This window comes from Rattus norvegicus, chromosome 1 (assembly GCF_021556685.1).
Source record: "Rattus norvegicus strain SHRSP/BbbUtx chromosome 1, alternate assembly SHRSP_T2T, whole genome shotgun sequence".
NCBI classification, from domain to species: domain Eukaryota; kingdom Metazoa; phylum Chordata; class Mammalia; order Rodentia; family Muridae; genus Rattus; species Rattus norvegicus.
In genome coordinates, this window is record NC_141534.1 from 204,967,501 (window position 1) to 204,985,000 (window position 17,500).

Here is a 17,500-nt window from a genome sequence, read left to right on the forward strand (position 1 = left end):
AATACGTCACAGACTCTAATGACTCTGGTGCTCAAGACGACCTTTAATTATTATATTTTTGTTCCTATACCTTAGTCATTAATGTAGAAAAACAAATTAGTTTATTTTTGTGGACCACAGTAGATTCATAAATTGTCTTCCACTCTTTGTGTCGGCGTCATCCTTCACTCGGATAACCCGCACACACCCCCTTCGTTTCCCTGCATCTGTCTCCCTCATGTGTAGCTCTTGAATTCATCACCTCAGGAAGAAGGAGCTATCTCAAACCCATTTTAGTTTCCTGTTGTTTTGTTTGCATGTCTCTTAATAGAAACCTTCAGGTTGCCTTCTCAGTAACTCATCCTGATCAAGGTCTCGTGGTTGCTAAGATGTTTAACAGAGGAAGTGGCTCTCGTACAGGACGAGTTCTGAGCAAGCAGAAAGAAGGCGCTGCTGGGGGGCTTATACAGGAGTGTTTCTCAATTCTGTCTACTTGTCTCGCTGAAGTTCTCTCAACAAGGAAAACAAAGAGTCGGTCACACAGAGATGCTTTTTAAAAGACTCATTTTATGCTCTCTTGTCTTTTGACTTTTTTCTCTCACTCTCCATCCCCCGTCTTTCACATGAGTGTGCACAGAAGCACACATGTATGTATGAGGGACTCCCACCAAGGATAGGAAATGATCCACACAGTCCCCCTCTGGCCTAGATGGGACAGGAAGTAAACAGCCCCGGAAGCAAGCACAGAGAGTTTGGGGTGAGTTTCTGGATGGGAGTTTGAGCCAAATGAAACCAAACCAATGGAAACTGTGAGTAAAAGAAAGCTGAGAGACAAACCAATAACATGAAGTCCAGGGCAGGTGAGGTGGGTGTGAGGACCAAGCAGACAGTAAGGGAGGAGGAGGAAACTGGCAAGGCCTGGCCCCTCCACCTGAGGGGAGCTAGGTCTGCCCCATGGGGCTGAGGTGGTCTAGCCTGCCTGGTGAGAGCAACTCCACGGGAATTAACATAAAGGATGGTACAAAGGAAAAAAGAAGCATTGCAAATTAAAAAAAAATACATGAAGCATGTGCCTACCATTTTCCAGATAAGAAGGGGCCGTACCTTCTGACGGGTCTAGGCGGCGGGCCCGCCTCCCGTGTTTGGAATTGTTGTGCACAAACATGTTGTCAGACACGGCCAGCACGTGGCCGTCCACGTTGACGGTTGTCGATACAACGACCTGTGAAAACGAAGTGAATTTGAAAATGGAGTTGGCACGGGAAAGCCAGGGTGGGCACTGCAGCCGTGTGAGCGAGATAGAAGCCAGCTCAGAGGCTGCACTGCACAGACTTCACTTGTTCTGGAAACTCTCCACTGACTGGAGTGCATTCACAGCTTCTTTTTTTTTTTTTTTTTTTTTTTTTTTTTTGGCTAATGGGGGTGGTTTGTTTTGTTTTGTTTTGACTCAAGATTGCTTCTTTTCAAAAAAAAAAAGGCTCTGCTCCGCTAATTAGGGTTTAATCTCTTATTATGCTAACAAGTGGATTCAATTCAGAGAAATATTCTTCTAGCCATTAGCTTCCGAAATACCCCTCTAGCCACTCATTTGAAAACCTCTGTTTTGATTGATCTGCTCACATATTGATTAGATAGTTTATCTAATTTAAATTAGTTCACTTGAGACTAGCCTCTCTTGAAGACATAAGAGGGAGGATTCAGTTATCCCCCCCCAAAAAAAAAGTTTCATAAAATTAGGGTTCTCGATATTCCCATTTTAGCAGCAGATGATCCCTGGGTCAACTGTACAATTACGTTTAATATCTGAGAAGGAAATTCTTAGTACCTGAAAAAAAAACTAAATTTGAATTGTGGGGCATGTTTTTCAATGCAGGAAAAGGATCCTTTCTCAAGCTCATAAGGAAGGGTGACAAGGGCCCATGGGAGGCTCAGAGCATGTCCAAGGGAGAGAGGGCAGGCTTGCTGGCTGCCTCATGAGAGGAGAAAATGAAGCCACCATACAGAGAGACCACCTCGCTGGTACCAACTGTTTTCTTCCCAGTGAACTCACAGCAAGCATCTCAGAAATGGCACACTTCACAGACCCAAGCAACAGCAAAAGGCAGTCTGGCTGCCATGTTTCTAAAAAGGCTGGGTCAGAGGACCTGGAAAACCAAAAATCTAAGCCTATATTTAATGTGGAACTTGAGCCTGGATTTGACATAAAAGATGCCGGAGCACCCCTAGAGCCCCACCTGGCCAGGTCCTGGGGCCAGCTCCTCTTGAGAGCAATGGTCAGGGGAGGGGAGAGTGAAGACTGCCAGATAAATTGAAGGTGACAGGCCAATGCTAGCAAAGCTACCACAAGCCTCAGTTGAGTAGTAACCATCGGCAGGTGGCCTTCAGATATAAGAATACATTGCACCAAATATGCTTATGACAGGGCAAGGAGAGCCAGGGCATCAGGAGCTCTCAAAACCACAGCAAGGCCCTTTTATAAACCTGAAATTGCACTGAGAAAAAGCCTATTAATAAAACAAATAAAGTAAATTGATTTTTTTTAACTGATGAAAGACAAATAAGTGGTCTTTCCAGGCATAGTGGTATACATGTATAATCCTAGCACATAGGCTAAAACAGGAAAATAGTAAGTTCAGGGGCAGCCTGGGCTACACAACCAGACTCTATCTCAAAGAAACACATACCAACAAGTAAACAATTAAAAAGTATGTTATGTGTAAAAGAGAACTCAAAGCTACAAGCCTATATAAGGACATGTGTGAAAAAGAACTGCCTTTTAAGACCTCAAGCCCTGTAAGACCATGGTGCAGGAGCATGATACTATACATGCCCTCGGCCACCAGTGGCACTGCCCCTGAATTCTGTCCCTCTTCTGTCTGCCTTGATAACAAGGTCTCAGTAACATAGGACTGACAGAACGGAAAATGTGGTCAGTACAGCCGTAATACCCACTCCAGCTTCAGGGTTAACCATGCTCTGACCTGAAGATCTGGCATTGCACTAGGTGCCCTGGCACCACTGTGGAGTCACCTATGGCCCAGTCATCTCTGCCTATAGAATCCAGGGGCCGTTCTTGTTTGCCAAGAATCCCCCCGGGGTCCACCTGTATACCCTGGCCTGAGTGTTAAGAGAACTTCTGGGAACACATCACCTGAGTACGGTACAGAGACCTGCCAGTATTGAGGCACAGACTTAACCAGGATATATTTTTAAAAAGATAGGAAAAGGCAAAAAAATGTTTAGAGACACTGTCTCTTCCCTGCCATCTCTACAGAAAACAGTCCCTGGGGAAAACAGAAAAGACAGACACACTGCACTCATTGTCAGGCATGGGACAACCCTGCAGTGTGCCCATAGGAAGACACGAGGACTGTGGCACCACTGCAAGTATCCCGCACGCCATGATGTGCCAGAAGTCCAGGTAAACCTTCCGAGAGGCAGGGAGATTAAAGTGACTGGGGTCACTATGGTCTCACAATGCACAGTGATGGATGCTGTGTTCCATCATTGGTGAGACAAAGGGAACCCTGCTACTCAGTCTGATGTCACCTCCTCTGTCTACTTGGACCAATTGTGCCCATGCCTTGTGATCTCCTGTGTTGTTGCGTTTGTTTTTTTAAAGAACCTGGCCCAGTAGTTTACAAGAGATGCCAGGATCAGCCATGAAAGCCAGTATGGGTGAACTAAGGGCCTGCTTCCCTAAAGACACGTGAAGGCAGAAAGATGGATGTCACACACCCCCCTGAAGGCCTGAATTACACACAGAACCCTACCAACACTGTGAGCTACTTGACCAACACACTTGACACCTCAGATAGGACTCCCTCGGTAACATAGCTAATCTAGGACTCGTTTTCATTCTGGACTTAGTTCTTCTGATTTTACAATGAAAATCAGCAAAACAGCCTATCTCATACTGAGAGGGCCCATGACCCTGACAGAGCCTTCTGATCATCCACAGAGACAAGAAAAATATAGATGCTGTCATAGCTGGTCCTTGAAGCCAACAAACACCCCTCCCTTTACAGACCAAATCCTCATTGCAAAGGTGCATGTGCTAGCCTAGATCCAGAACAGACTAGTAGTGACTGGACTTTCAGACACCTTGGGACCTTGGAGTCTAGGGGAATTTGCAGGGGCCTGTGTTAAGCGGATCCAGACCCTTTATCAGGAGGCTCTAGACGCCAATCACACTGGAGGGTTTGCATTGTGGTCCTCTTCCCACTCACTACCCTCATACACAGTGACAGTCAATCAACCAGTCATCTTATCCCTAAAATGTGCATCTTCAGTCCAGCCAAGTTTTCTGGGCTGATGTCAGGCGGCTGTGGAGATATGACCCTCTCATCTTCCCTGTCCCTGCACAGACTCACATATCTGACATGCTGAAAACACAAGGTCATTTTAAAATGTATTTCACCTGTCTGTTTCTAAATTATTCATTTAATTTTATGTGCACGTGTATGTGCCTGAGTATAGTAAATGCACCATATGAGTGCAGGTGCCCTTAGAGGACAGAAGAAGTGTCACGTCCCTGGAACTAGAGTTATAGGTGGTTGTGAGCCTCAATGTGTGTGCTGTGAACTGAGCCCGGGACCACCGCAAGAGCAGTAAGCATTCTTAACCACTGAGCCATCTTTCCAGCCCATTATCTGCCTATTTTTATCCAAAAAAATTCAAGTTCAGTGTGTTGCTAGCCTTGGGGAACTGAAGAGCTTTCTGAAAAATTGAGAACTCTGAAAACTTGGCAGGACAGGCAAGTGGGGCTGGCACCTCGAAGGGACGCATACCTGGAACCTCCGCATGTCCCGAGGGTTGCCCGCATTCTTCAAGCAGTTCTGATTGCACTTGAGGAAGAACTTTAGAAAGAATCTGCAAAAACACAAAGAATGGATAGTTAGGGTTAGCCCACAGAAGACACGACGACGACGACGACGACGACGACGACGACGACGACAACGACGACCCTTGTAAGGAATAATGGTAGACTCCATAACTATGCTGGCTGTCGTGTAACAGGGATGGATGCTGAGTGCAGATGCAGGCTGGTCAGGGATGCTCCTGGCCTCCGATGTAAGGGTGACTAGCACAGCTGTATGACACAACAGAGTCCCAAGATTTATAACAACTGTGTCTTTCCAAAGGACCTCTTCCTGCAAGGATCTTTGCAGAACTATTAGCTTTTAGAAAGGCACCTGCCCCAGACAGGATCACTAGACAATAAAGATGCAGAATGTCTAGTAAAGTTTGAACGTCTCAATAAGTAACCATTGACTTTTAGCATAAAGGTATCCTACAGTGAATTTATGAAAAAGAAAATCAAAGTCGAAACTCTATCGAGTGTGCTACCTCTGGTAATCGCAGTTTCCAGAGTTTATCTTGGCAAAGCAAATACACTATCAAAGACAAAATTTTAAAGTTACAGTGGAGTGTGAAAGCAATCAGTATGAAGTATATACAGGTATAAAATAGTCAAGGAATAAATTTAATTTAAAAAAAGAAAAAGAAAAATGGTTTCAATAGGCCTAACCTTCCAGAAGGGAATGGAGTGTGGAACTACCATGATTTATTTCTATGATGGTCTCTATGTGTTTTTAAGGGACTAGCTGGTGGGTTTTGTTTCTTGCTGAAACTGAGCACAGGAGCAACAGGCCCCAGCCCTAGTGAGAAGGAAGAGACCAAGCCTGGAAACACGCTTTGCTTCCCACCAGACCTGGCATTGTATGCAACAGAAAGATTCAGGAGTCCCAGCAGTGTGTTGCAAGGCTTTGACGAAAATATAATCATCCTGTCTTCCCTGTCCCTGCACAGTGACAAACAGATGTGCTGCTATCTTAGTATGAACAGGTGAGCACGGGGCAACCGGGCTGTGAGACACCCGCTCACGGACCTTATCCCTGCACCATCTCCATCTCCATTCGCAAAGAGTGAGCAGAAGGTAGACCCCTGCTAGCCCATCGCCACCGTGGCTAAGAGCCTGTGCGGCAAAGCTGCAAAGAATACCTACTCTGTTTTGTCCCTGAATGTCACCTGTCTTGTTTAGAAGTTGATTGATGATTTATGGTATTTCATAAAGTTTCCTTGAATTCGGTCTTTCATGGTCAGAGTTCTTCGTTAGCAATTACAATATGAGAAAATAAGAGACTCCACAGGCTAAGACTCATTTCTCTTCCCAACGCATCCTGGAGGACCCAAGGAGGGCAGAAAGAATCCCTTTGATGAGGCTAAGAATGGTGGCCATTCAATTAAATTTTCTTACATACCACGAGTCCTCGCTACTTCGGACCAGAATTTACATCTTTTATTAACTCAGCTCACCTATACACTTAGCTCACAATGCCTCTTAACACCATCTGCCATCAGCTACAGCAAGTCACTTGATATTCCACCCACCAATTTTTCCTAACAACCACTGTGCAATTAAACTCCACACGTTCTGCAGCGAGGTAAATTAGGCGCACCTGCGGCCACACTGCATTTGAACTGCATCAGAAAGGGCCTAACAAGGTGAGGGCGCCACAAAGTTACCGTCCTGTCAGGCAATTAGGTTTTCACTTCAGGGACAGCCACACGGTGCAATTATGCCCCACATTACCACCCGGCTAATCTTTTTGAGCAGGCGCCGGCCGAGAAGCTGCTCATCCGCAAAGGTACCTGCACGGAGCTGGTGTCCCGGCTTTTTTGTAAAATGAAAGATTTCTCCCTCTCCTGGAGAGGTTGCTCTAAATTCCTTAATGTCTGTTTAGCCGGCTTGGCTCTCTTACCTCCAAGGCAGCAGAGTGGATTTTAAAGATATCCTAAGCATCTTTGGGCATTCTGGAGTTTAAGTAGCATCAGTTTACAGATCACAAGTGCAAAACTGGGTGCCGGATACCACAAACACACTGAGCACTGCAGGGGGCAGGTGGGAGCAGAAGTGGGCACAGACATCATACACACATGTTCATGCTTGTTCTCTCTCTTGCTGGTGGCAATCACAGCTCTGTTTCTATGCAGAGCGTGTAACAGCGGTGGCCATGGGTACAGAAGAAAGATCTACTGGGAACAACTCCTATGCAGAACGGGATCCTTACCAAGCTCCCAGGCTCCAGTGACACAAAGTGTACCACAAGCCAGTACACCACAAGCCGGTTCTTCCTTGCCAGGCCAGAGGGAAACCTCCAAACACAAAAGGTGCTTATTTTAACCCTGGTTTTGCTGCTGTTTAATTCTAGGATGCAATTAAGGATTCATAGGTAGGAAACGGAGCCCGGCCAAGGCAAGCCTGCTGACACTGCGCACTGTTGCGTGGGAGTGGATGTGTTCCGTGAGGTGTGCTGTCGCCATGTTTGGGAAAGGGGTCAGAAACCGAATGCCCACGCATGAAGTCCAATGGCGATTCCCACATCCTTTACTCAGTTACCCTTTAATTGGCTGTTTCCTAAGAAAAATCTGACAACCACTTTACATATCTCAGTTCCAGAGTCTGGTACACAAAGGATTTAATACTCCTGTTATGAAAGGAAAAATCCTCCCTATGTCAGGAAATCTTTGGCTTTAGCGCCAATAAACTCTTTATTATTGCTAAACGTGGATTTGCTGCTCAATCGCAAAGAGGCGATAAAAATTCTAACCTGTCATTAGTACATTATGCCTAATTGTGTACAGTGTGTTTTCCCTGGCATCTGCTGGCCCAACGTCAAAATGACCGTTATGCGCACTAATTCCCTGACCCCGTCTTTATTTCCCTAAAGACGCATCATCTTTCACAATGGGTACCAGGGTAAATCAAGCTTGAAATATGGGCTTTATTTACTTGTTTCTTACAGGCAGAGGGGAAGACAGTGGCTAAAAACAAACGGCTCTGTGCCAAGCTATCCCCAGGAATATTGCATTTGGAAACATTATGAAAAATTCCAGAAAGTTCTCAGGCAGAAAGTAAGATGCCATCACTGTAGAAATAGATTTTCTTCAGTGTTCACAGATGAGGGAAGACGCCAGGATGCTATTCTCATTCATTCTTGGAAGAGCTGGCTCACTCTTCTAATGCCTAAGACCCTCATGATGGCGGGCTGGGACCATGAGAACACAGCAAAGCCTTTGCGGGGAAGGACAGCAGGACTAGCCCAATAGCCCAATAGTTTAAGTTGGAAATCCTCTCCTGATAGGGTACTTGTCCTCCTGCCAAGGAAGGGTGTGGCCCACGGCACCCAATGAAGAGTGCTCAGAGTTTTGCTCTGAGGCTGTTGTGTCAGAGACCCAACAAACAACTCCAGTGTCAGCATTAATACTGGGTGGCAGAAGAACAAAGCTAGAAGGAATGGGACCCACCATTTCCTCCAGAGCCCAATGTGGGGACCCCAGGCTAAGGGGTGAGCAGAGCCCCTACCACAGCAACTAATTTCAAAGTCGGCTCCATCTCTGTGTGTTTAAGCTATGAGTTAGTTCATTTATATTTACTTTTATGGAGCTGATTAACCGAAGCTTCTCTATCTGATGAAAATCATTTTAATTGTAGTGTTAGGCTCCTGTGTAATATCCATTACATTATGAACTGTTTAAATTCTACATGGGTATTGTGTAAATTGGCCCTTTGTGAGCTAGCAGGCAATTAGGACCAAACAGCTCTCCTTTAAACGGCTACAGAACTTTGTGGTGGTGTTCAGGACAATCAGAGACAAAGGAGGCTGTTTAATTGTAATTTAATGGAATATCAAGGAGTCCGTGGCATTAGACGCTGGCAACAGAGAGCAGGAGAGAAAAATTAACTGCAATTATGTTTGATTAAAGCTATCCTTCTCAATAATCAGCAGTCCTGACAGGCCATGGGGCTCTAGTGGGCTCCGGGATGGCAAAAGGTGTTGAGCAATATTAGGGCCAATAAAGGGGATATTAGCATAGCTAATTACAGCCCTGCAAAACCTGTAAAGGGGGCCTCTGTGTATTGTAATGTGGGAAATAATTGGCCAAGGCCGTTATCAATTACATAAGGAATGAATTTGGTTTGTCAGAGAAAAGCTGATGAGATGCCTCTCATCTGACACCAGCCCTTCCTTCATGTTTCCAGGCGGCTCCGAACTCACCCACGTCCATCAAGAGCAGAGCTACCAGTGGCCAAGTCACTGATAAAATCAGCCTGCCAGCAAGGGTTAGGTAATTAATACCACTCACCTCCCTCCCTCCCTGACACTGATGTTTTTACCTAACCGAAGCCACTAATCATGCAGTAATGATTTCTTTCCCTCTGGTCAAAGGAAAAATAGATCCATTCTGTAGAAATGTGGCAGGCTCTGAGGGTGTACCCTTGTGACTGGGGAGGACAGGGGAACTTGGAAGAAGTCTCCCTCAGAGGCTCTTCAAACACCCTCAAGCACCTGTAGTTACAGCTTATTTGAAGGGTGAAGGTCCTCTGAAGCGATACAGTGCTGCTCGACAGGGACTTTCATTTAGTTGGCTTTTAGTTCTCAAGGAACGGACTGTTCCAGAGTTTAGTTTTGCCAGAGTTTGAAGATGTGAGTGAGCTGCAGAACACTGGATGCCCTAACCCTGAATGTCCTCATGAAAGACACGTGCTCGAGCTAAGCGTCCCCAAAGTGCCCTGGCCTCTGGAAAGTTAAGCAGCAGAGTGCCAAGGAAAGAGTTCTGGCTTCTCCAGGATCCCTTCTGCACCTGGTTCCAGCCTGTCTCTAGAGACATGACCTTCTCCTAGCCTACAGACATGTGCAGCCTGGGAAACTGGAGGCCTGACAGAAAAATATGGGTGCTTTTTGATGGGGCTGAGTGGCTCGCTCTGAGCTGTAGGCCTGAGCTTTAATGAGCAATGCACTCAGGTGATGCTGGGTAGGGCTCCAGTCCATCAGCCAAAATCCCAAAGCAGTCCTGCACAAGTCAGGATGTGAGGACACTGTGGGCTTCAGGCAGGGACACACCCAAGCAGCTGCAAATAGGTCCCCACAACTGAAGTTACTACTCTTTTAATTCATAGTCTGAGTGAGGACAAAACAGTCTTGACAACCCACCAGAAAACTCAAGGCGGCAGACACGGTGGTGCCGGGTGCTGGGGTGGGGAGGATGAGGAACAACTGCTTCAGGTTTACAAAGTTTCCTCTGAGGGTGAAGAAAGCTTCCTGAGCTAGAGAGAAGCTCTGTTCCTGCAACCTCGTGAGTGTGCCAAGTGCTTCTGAGCTGTTTACTTCTCAAATGGTCAATGCTGTGCTTAAGTCAATTTCGCTTCACAAGTTCGCACCCCAAAGGAGAACAAGCAGGAGAGGGGCGGTCCAAGAGCTCTTAGATAGGGACGGCTGTGACCCTCACCTGCTATTGAAATGAAATAGTTAAAGAGTCAAATGAAAAGATAGAGCCTGTAAGAGACTTTCCCCTGACTGATAAGAGAGTGGCCGAGTGATCCTTGAGGTTCCTGCTAATTGCTGGCAAGTCCCTGAAAGCAGTGGTCGCAGCTGTGGTGTGTGCACGCCGGGCCATCAGTCGCTGGAGTATTGACTACTGAGCAATTCTAGCCGATCGGGTCCAGGCGCTTCAGAGACAATGTGCCTCCCTCACAAAACCTGTAATGAGCAGTTCCTATACACGACTACATTCTGCTGACATCAGATCTGTGCACTGAGATAGTACACAGGTCAATACGTATCGGATTTCCAAAATGCGAGGGTCTTAATGTCAGGCCTCCTTTTTTCTCTCACTCCTGCCATTAACGATGACTGGGCTCATGTTCTTTAATGCCATACGGGAGGAAAATTCTGCTCCATTAGTCTGATTTATTCTTCAAATATGCCATGACAAATTGCCTTAACACCAGACTTATTAAATTCTTGTACATTTCAAGTTATGGGTCTCACAGACGTGTAGCGCCTCCGTGACGTCATCAGGAAGGGGCCAGAGGGTGACAGCACTGAGTTTTACAGTGCTGACATATATGCTTTGTTGGGGGACCCCCCTCCCTGAGTTTCCATGCAAGAGGTCAAGGTGGCCTGACTGCCTGCCTGGGAAGACCTGGAGCCCACAGGATGTGCTCTCCCTTCCTCCAGCAAGCACGCTCCCCTATGTAAATGCAGATGGAAGAGAATTGGGGATATCCATGGCTTGACTTGCAGTTCAACAATTACTGGCCTTTGTCTGGGGATTCTGGCTCTGGTGTAGCAGAGCCCGTCTCTGGTGGACTCAAGCTATTTTACTTCCCTTCGCTGTAGTAACCACACCGCATTAACAATATTTGTACTACAATCGCCAAGGGACCCACTTCCCAGATTCTATCACTTCTTTATCTCCTGACAAATACCTCACTATCGAACATTATTAGGTTTAGAAAATTAACCCTTCGCGCTCTACAGCCAGACCAGGCCCCATCATCCCTCCAAAGAGTCTTATCGCTAAATTTCTGCTATAATGGTTTTTCCGTTCATCACAATTTCAAGCGCAGCTGTCAAGAGGCACTTACAGATACTGTGATCTTGTACTTTGCGATGATTCTCATTAAAATGATGCCAAAGAGATCTGATGGGATTTAATGGTTTTGCCGGCCAGCTCGATACCCACTTCCACGGCAGATCTAAGCCATGTGCTCGGTGCAGAGGAATCTGTAAGACTTGCATTAAACTTTTCCGGGTGGTTTTAATGTGTTCAGATAAGTACAACCCAGGCAACACTCTAAAAGCGAATGTTCCCAGACTTCCAGGCTTTGTCCGTGCCCTCCTCGGCTGGCTGTCAACATTCTAGTTGGTGTTTTCTCTAACAGTCCCTGATATTTTGTGATAGTTTTGATAAGGTTATCTGTTTAAAAGAAGTCAACTGCAGAACACAAAAGAAACGTGAAGTGCAGTATATTTACAGAGGGGCTCTTGTTTCAAGTGCCTATCTCCCATTCCCCCTTTACCTATTTCTCTATTTCTAATGGGCAAAGCGCATTGACATTATTTCCCCAGCAGATCACTAGCCCTGTCAATCAGTCTGTATTTTGTCTTGCGCTGTGGGCTCATTAAAACAGCTTCTTCTCTCCCTCTGGACACTGCTCTATTTGCCAGCTCTGATCACGAAGCTCCTTATTTAAGAAAAATGCCAGCATCACTTGGCTCACATCAGATACACCCCCTGACTTGTTGCCAGCTCCAGGGGAGATTTTACAGGTTGAACAGAGATTAGACGGCCCTGCTTGGGGCTTCGGGCCTCGCTCTACCATCCATGGGTGTGTTAGGAGGACCTTGAATCAAGGCCACCCTTGTCTGTCTGTCCTGGTTCCTGCTGCCCTGTAAGCTTATTTCTGAAGCTGGTATGAGGCTGGGTTTGGGTTTGTTGTTGTTTGTTTTATTTTTTCCCAACCTTAAAAAAGATCTTGTTCATCTTTTCCTGCTTGATGCACATTTATTTCCCTCCATCCATACCAGCTTGCTTAATTAAGAACTATCCTCTTTGTAGGCTGAATTATTAATAAAAAAAAATCACATTTTAAATCAAGCCTGTGCATGCATGGAAGATGTCAGTGTCGAACCTGCCTATGCTGGCTCTCTAGCCTTTTAGGTCCTGATTAAAAACTTATTAAAACATTATAAATGATTAATGGGAGCACAGCTCTGAGTGGCAATTATTAGTTTTAATGCAGGTAATGCAGCTTAATGAGGGGCACATGTGCGCAAAGCCTTAACTTCATTACTCCTGCGTGTCAACATATACAAGAGAGATGTGTGTACAGGGCATCCATTACTCGGAACAGCACTGAGCCCGCTCTCTTCACCTCCCTTTGTTGATGAGCCAGGAGCCATAAATTAATTCCATTCTGGGGCTCAGGAAGGACCAAGGTGTTAAAATCGTGATAAACCCTGCTCGCCTCCCCACGCTACCACGCAGTTCCTGGTCGGAGTCTCACGTATTATCTCTTCAGCACTTGTGCAGTATGTGGAAATGTTTCGCTGGAATCTTTGTAGGTTGTCATTGTCTGCTCGGAAACGAGATCCAAGCATGCCCCGAGCTGATGGGGTCCCTTTCCTAGTTTCCTGGGGTTGTGGATGAGATGGACTACATCCAGCGGTGTCAGATCCTCACTGATACGGGTCCCCTAAATCTTTGTGCATCATCCTGACATTGTTCCCAAGACTTCCTCTCATGCAGGTGAGTGGCAGGAAAAGCAGAAAGGCAGGCAGGCAGGCAGGCAGGCACAGACAGACAGACAGACAACAGACAGAATGCACAGTCTTATCCCCTGCCAAAGAAGGAATCCCGAGAGCAGACTGCAAAAACACAGGGGCACACCAGGCAAGATGTGGCTACAATGTGGAGATGGCAGGGTGAGCCAGGCTGGAGAAGAGGTGGCCGGTGAATAGATGCATTTAGGGTGCTGACAAAGAAGCTCATACAAGTCACAGTCCCATCTGGGACCTCCGTCCTGGGCTTGCCTCAGCCCACAGCTGGGAAGCATAGCACTGGGTCCAACTTCCCACGTCACATTTTATTTTCTGTTTCTTTGACAAGCAGCTTGATCCAGGCTGATCTCCACTATCTGTTTGAAGAGTCTTCAGGACTATTTGCATCATTTTATCGCTAATGTATAATATATGGCTCTAAAGCGAGCCTGGGCGCTGTCTTGTTACTGAGCATAAAAAAGTAAGGGCAATAAAGACGCATTAGTTCTCTGGAGCACAGCGGCTATAATGCAAGCAAGAAGGTTGCTGCTTAGAGTTAAGAGGAGGCCTTTCTGCCTGACTAAGACAATGGAGGAGTAAAGAAAATGTCAAATCAAGAAAAGCTGGATTTAGAGATGAGGCAGCCCGGAATGACGTTGGGGCCATATTTTGTGAAACTATAATGCAGTTGGCAGCAAAGACCCGTGTTTCTGATTCATCCAGGGCCGCATGGCAAAGCTTTGTCAGTCTGTGCAAGGTATAAATAATTCAGGGTGAGAGATGGCAATTACAGGGCCCTGCACAACCAAAATGAATATTTTATGAGGACTAAAACTGCTCCGGAATGAATCATACACATGGAGTCACACATGGCGAGTGGGCTCACACACGCCAGCCCTAAGGAGAGAGAAGCCCAGGCCTTATCTCCTTTCAGAGTGTTGACTATAAACCTGGAGAATGGTAATAAGCAAACAGGAAACAGGCTAGCCTGCCGGCATGCCCACTCCATGCTCCAGATAGGCACTCAGTCCCCAAGACACATGGCAGGGAGGCGCTGGCCCAACGCATAATGTAGACACTCTAGTGGTACATTTCATAAGTTTGGCTTAAAGGGATTTCTGAATCGGCACCCAGAGTACTTCATTGTTTCAACTACTCAAACTACTGGCAGGTGTAGGCTGGGACCTCTCCATCTACAGAACTGATCTGAGCTCAGGGGCAGAGAGGAAGATCAGTGATGTACCCCAGTGAGTATCTCTGAGAGCTTAGAAATGCTAAGTACAAACACCATATGCTTTCGCATGGTCCTCACCTTCCTTTCCACCAGAACCATGTGCTTTAGCTCTTCCTGAGTGTTCAAGGCCTGAACCGTACACGAGCAGGGTCCACTGACTAAGGAGCCAAGACCACTTCTTCCATATCCATATAACCAAGCCACAGGCAAAAGCTACCGCCTGCATTTTGAAAGTGGGTACAGAAGTAGGGACGAATAGGAGGAGTTACCGAGCCCTGAAAGAATGGTTTCATCTGTTAGGTTCCCTCCGAATGTACTCCTGCTGAGTTGCTAGAACAAACAACAACATTGTTTGTGGCCACCGAGGCCCAGGCCCACTGCTGAATAGCCATTGTGTTTGTCCAGCTACTGATACCTGCGCTTTTGTGGGGAAAAAAGGCCAGGCCGTGACATCAGCCCAGTACAAGTGCCCCTCTGTGCGAGTCCCAGTACAGGCCTGCCTGCCACGGTGGGAACCCAACACAAGATCCCTCTGAGAAGGTTTTCTTTAAATCCAACTCCGATGCATTGTTTATGAAAACAAGGCTATTAGGTATATTAATAATTTGATAAATAGGGATTTTCCCTTAATTATTCATGAAGAACATTTGGCAACAGTAAAATTATATGCGCAGAACAGGTTTATAAACCAGCTAATTATAAATTAAGTATGCAAGAGAAAATTGCTAACCTTGAAATTAAAATATTTTATGATTCTGCAATTACAAAAAAAAAAAAAAGGTAGAGAATTATCAAAACCCCAGTGCGAGCAAAGAATATCGTGGCTTTGTACAGATGGCAGCGTGCAGGCCAACAGAGTGACAGCAGAGGTGGATGGGAAAGGCCCCGCCTCCTCCAGCAGCCCCTGGAGAGGAGGTTTGCTCTTCCCAGGGCAGCTTTCCAAGAGGGTAGAATCTGGAAGGACACCAACTTCCCCCACAGAGAGGCCCTGTCTGGTTTTCTGCAAAGACAGGGCACACCTCTGCTTGCTGTCAAACCCCTGGCCCCTGATCACAGAGGCATCTCCTCTCTTCACAAGGCTGGATTGGGACCCACAATGAAACCTGCTAGCTCCCCCACCTCACTGCTGTCATGCTCAGATGAGGTCCACAGGACAAGATTGGAGCTGATGACGCAGAAGTGCTGTCCCACTGATGCCCACTAGAGGGCTTCTGCATTGGGGAGCAGGAGAATACCTTTGTAGATGGACACCAGGGCAGGCCCCTGCACTACGTGTGTAAGAGGGGGCAGACTCCCCTCTGGAGCAGGGCTATCTCATCACCTCTCTCAGCCCTCACTACAGAGCACAGCTGCTCTGTCAGGGCCTCTATCTACTTCTCCCTGCAAAGACCTTTGCCGTCTCCTCTCCCCAACCCTAATGGGGAAGTGACCTAAGTGACCAGAAGTACCTGCCCAGTGAGTGGCACCCATCCACATCTTCCTATTACACTTCAGTGAGTGAAGATGGGTATGAACTATTCGCTTTTCAATAACTGGCTATCCCCTCCCATAACTTAACAGGACTTCAAGAAAGCAACCCTGATAGTTAGAGAATGTGCTGTTGAAAGAGTAGAATAGATGGGATTTCTTAACTTCTCCCAAAACTCAGGGATGCAGAAGGCAGCCCTACCCACCTTCCCTGCACATAGCTCAATGACTCCTACAGAGATCAAGAAAAATCCATTGAGGTGCCCCACCTCTGTGCCCAACACACACACACACACACACACACACACACACACACACACACACTCACTCATCTTGGTTATAAAGAGTCTTGACTTACCCCAGAGTCAAAAGCACTATTAATGGTTCACATAGTGGGAAGAAAAATACAGGAAACATTCTCATAAGCCAGAGTCCCTGACATGGAGACACAGCTACAGGTCAGACAAGCCAGCCAATCGGGGAGGTCGCCAGGAACTCAGATAATGAAATTTTTTTAATGTATAAAATCCGTAATCAAAATGCTAGTTGGGTCATCTTGTGGTACAGGCATTACAACTTAAAATTAATATACAACAGGGCCCTTAACAGGAAAATCACCCACCCACTGGATGAAACACAAGCTGACCCCAGCTCCAGACCCCAGCTGGCAAACCAGCTCTGTTGCCAGCCCCAGACCTCACTGCACTAAGAGCTCCCAGTCCCAGAGGGACCCTAAACCTTGAGGACAAACCAATAAAAGGTGGGTGTCACTGTGAGCACCCCTGCTAAGAATGTGACATGCTCACCAACCAGTCACCAGCCGCTTTGGGGCATGGCTTTAAGCCACCTCTACCCAATTAGCTTAACTCTATCAGCCACCATATAAAGAATATTTTTATCATTTGGGATCGACTATTTGCTGTGTGATAGGATACATTTCTTTCTTTACCTCTGGGATGCCCCCCGGATGCTAAGCAACTTCCCCTAACAATGTTTATATTGCTTACAAAGCTTCTCTAAATATTTGCCGTGTATTTAGCATGCCTAAGATTTGCCTGTTATCCCAAAGTCTTTTTGTTGTAAATTGCAATTTTACAACTTCATGCCTGTGATGTATTTTGACAAAGCTCTGCTGACACCCTCTATTGGCCTCCAAAGGCAGAATAGCTGATACTCCACGAGCCACCAGAGGACTCTCAATTTGTTGTGAGGCCGCCGCTACTTTGCCATCCTCAATCTGCATGGAGAAAGATTAAACATTCAATTTGTTACTTGATAGGCCACAAGGTCCGCCACTTACCATACAAATGGAAAACATTACTGTCATCCCTCAACTTGCTTGCCTGAGTATTTTATTATTTGTAATATTTACTTCAGGGAAATTATGATTCATGTCATATTTATCTTCATGAAAAATGAGCATCTAAATGGAAATCACCTTTTGAATGTACCAGGATATAGTGTAATACTAATATGCTTCATGAACTATAAAATTTAGTCACAGTGTATGGATATATTACTGCACGACTTTAATACTCTCCCATCAAGCGAATTTTCTCTGTGTTAAGCTGATACTCGGAGCCCTGATTCCACTTTGGTAATCATTACACCTACATGATGGCACAAGTCACTACTTGTAGATTTATGTCCCCCCTCAGCTCTTTTGCATTAATCTGCCCCTGAATAAGCTATTCGCACTTCCTCCAGTGAA

General features: G+C 46.2%; 1 protein-coding gene across 15 annotated transcripts in view; it reads right to left on the reverse strand.

The window, feature by feature from the left end:
* Window positions 1-17,500, reverse strand: part of Ebf3 (EBF transcription factor 3) — a 117,921-nt gene that overhangs the window by 35,996 nt on the left and 64,425 nt on the right. For 8 of the 15 annotated variants that reach the window (XM_087573073.1, XM_087573027.1, XM_087573108.1 and 5 more), the window contains 2 exon segments: window positions 4,770-4,851; window positions 1,057-1,201 (listed from right to left, as the gene is read on the reverse strand). In XM_087573073.1, the coding sequence (XP_087429199.1) occupies window positions 1,057-1,201; window positions 4,770-4,851 (227 nt within the window). 15 annotated transcript variants of the gene reach the window in all.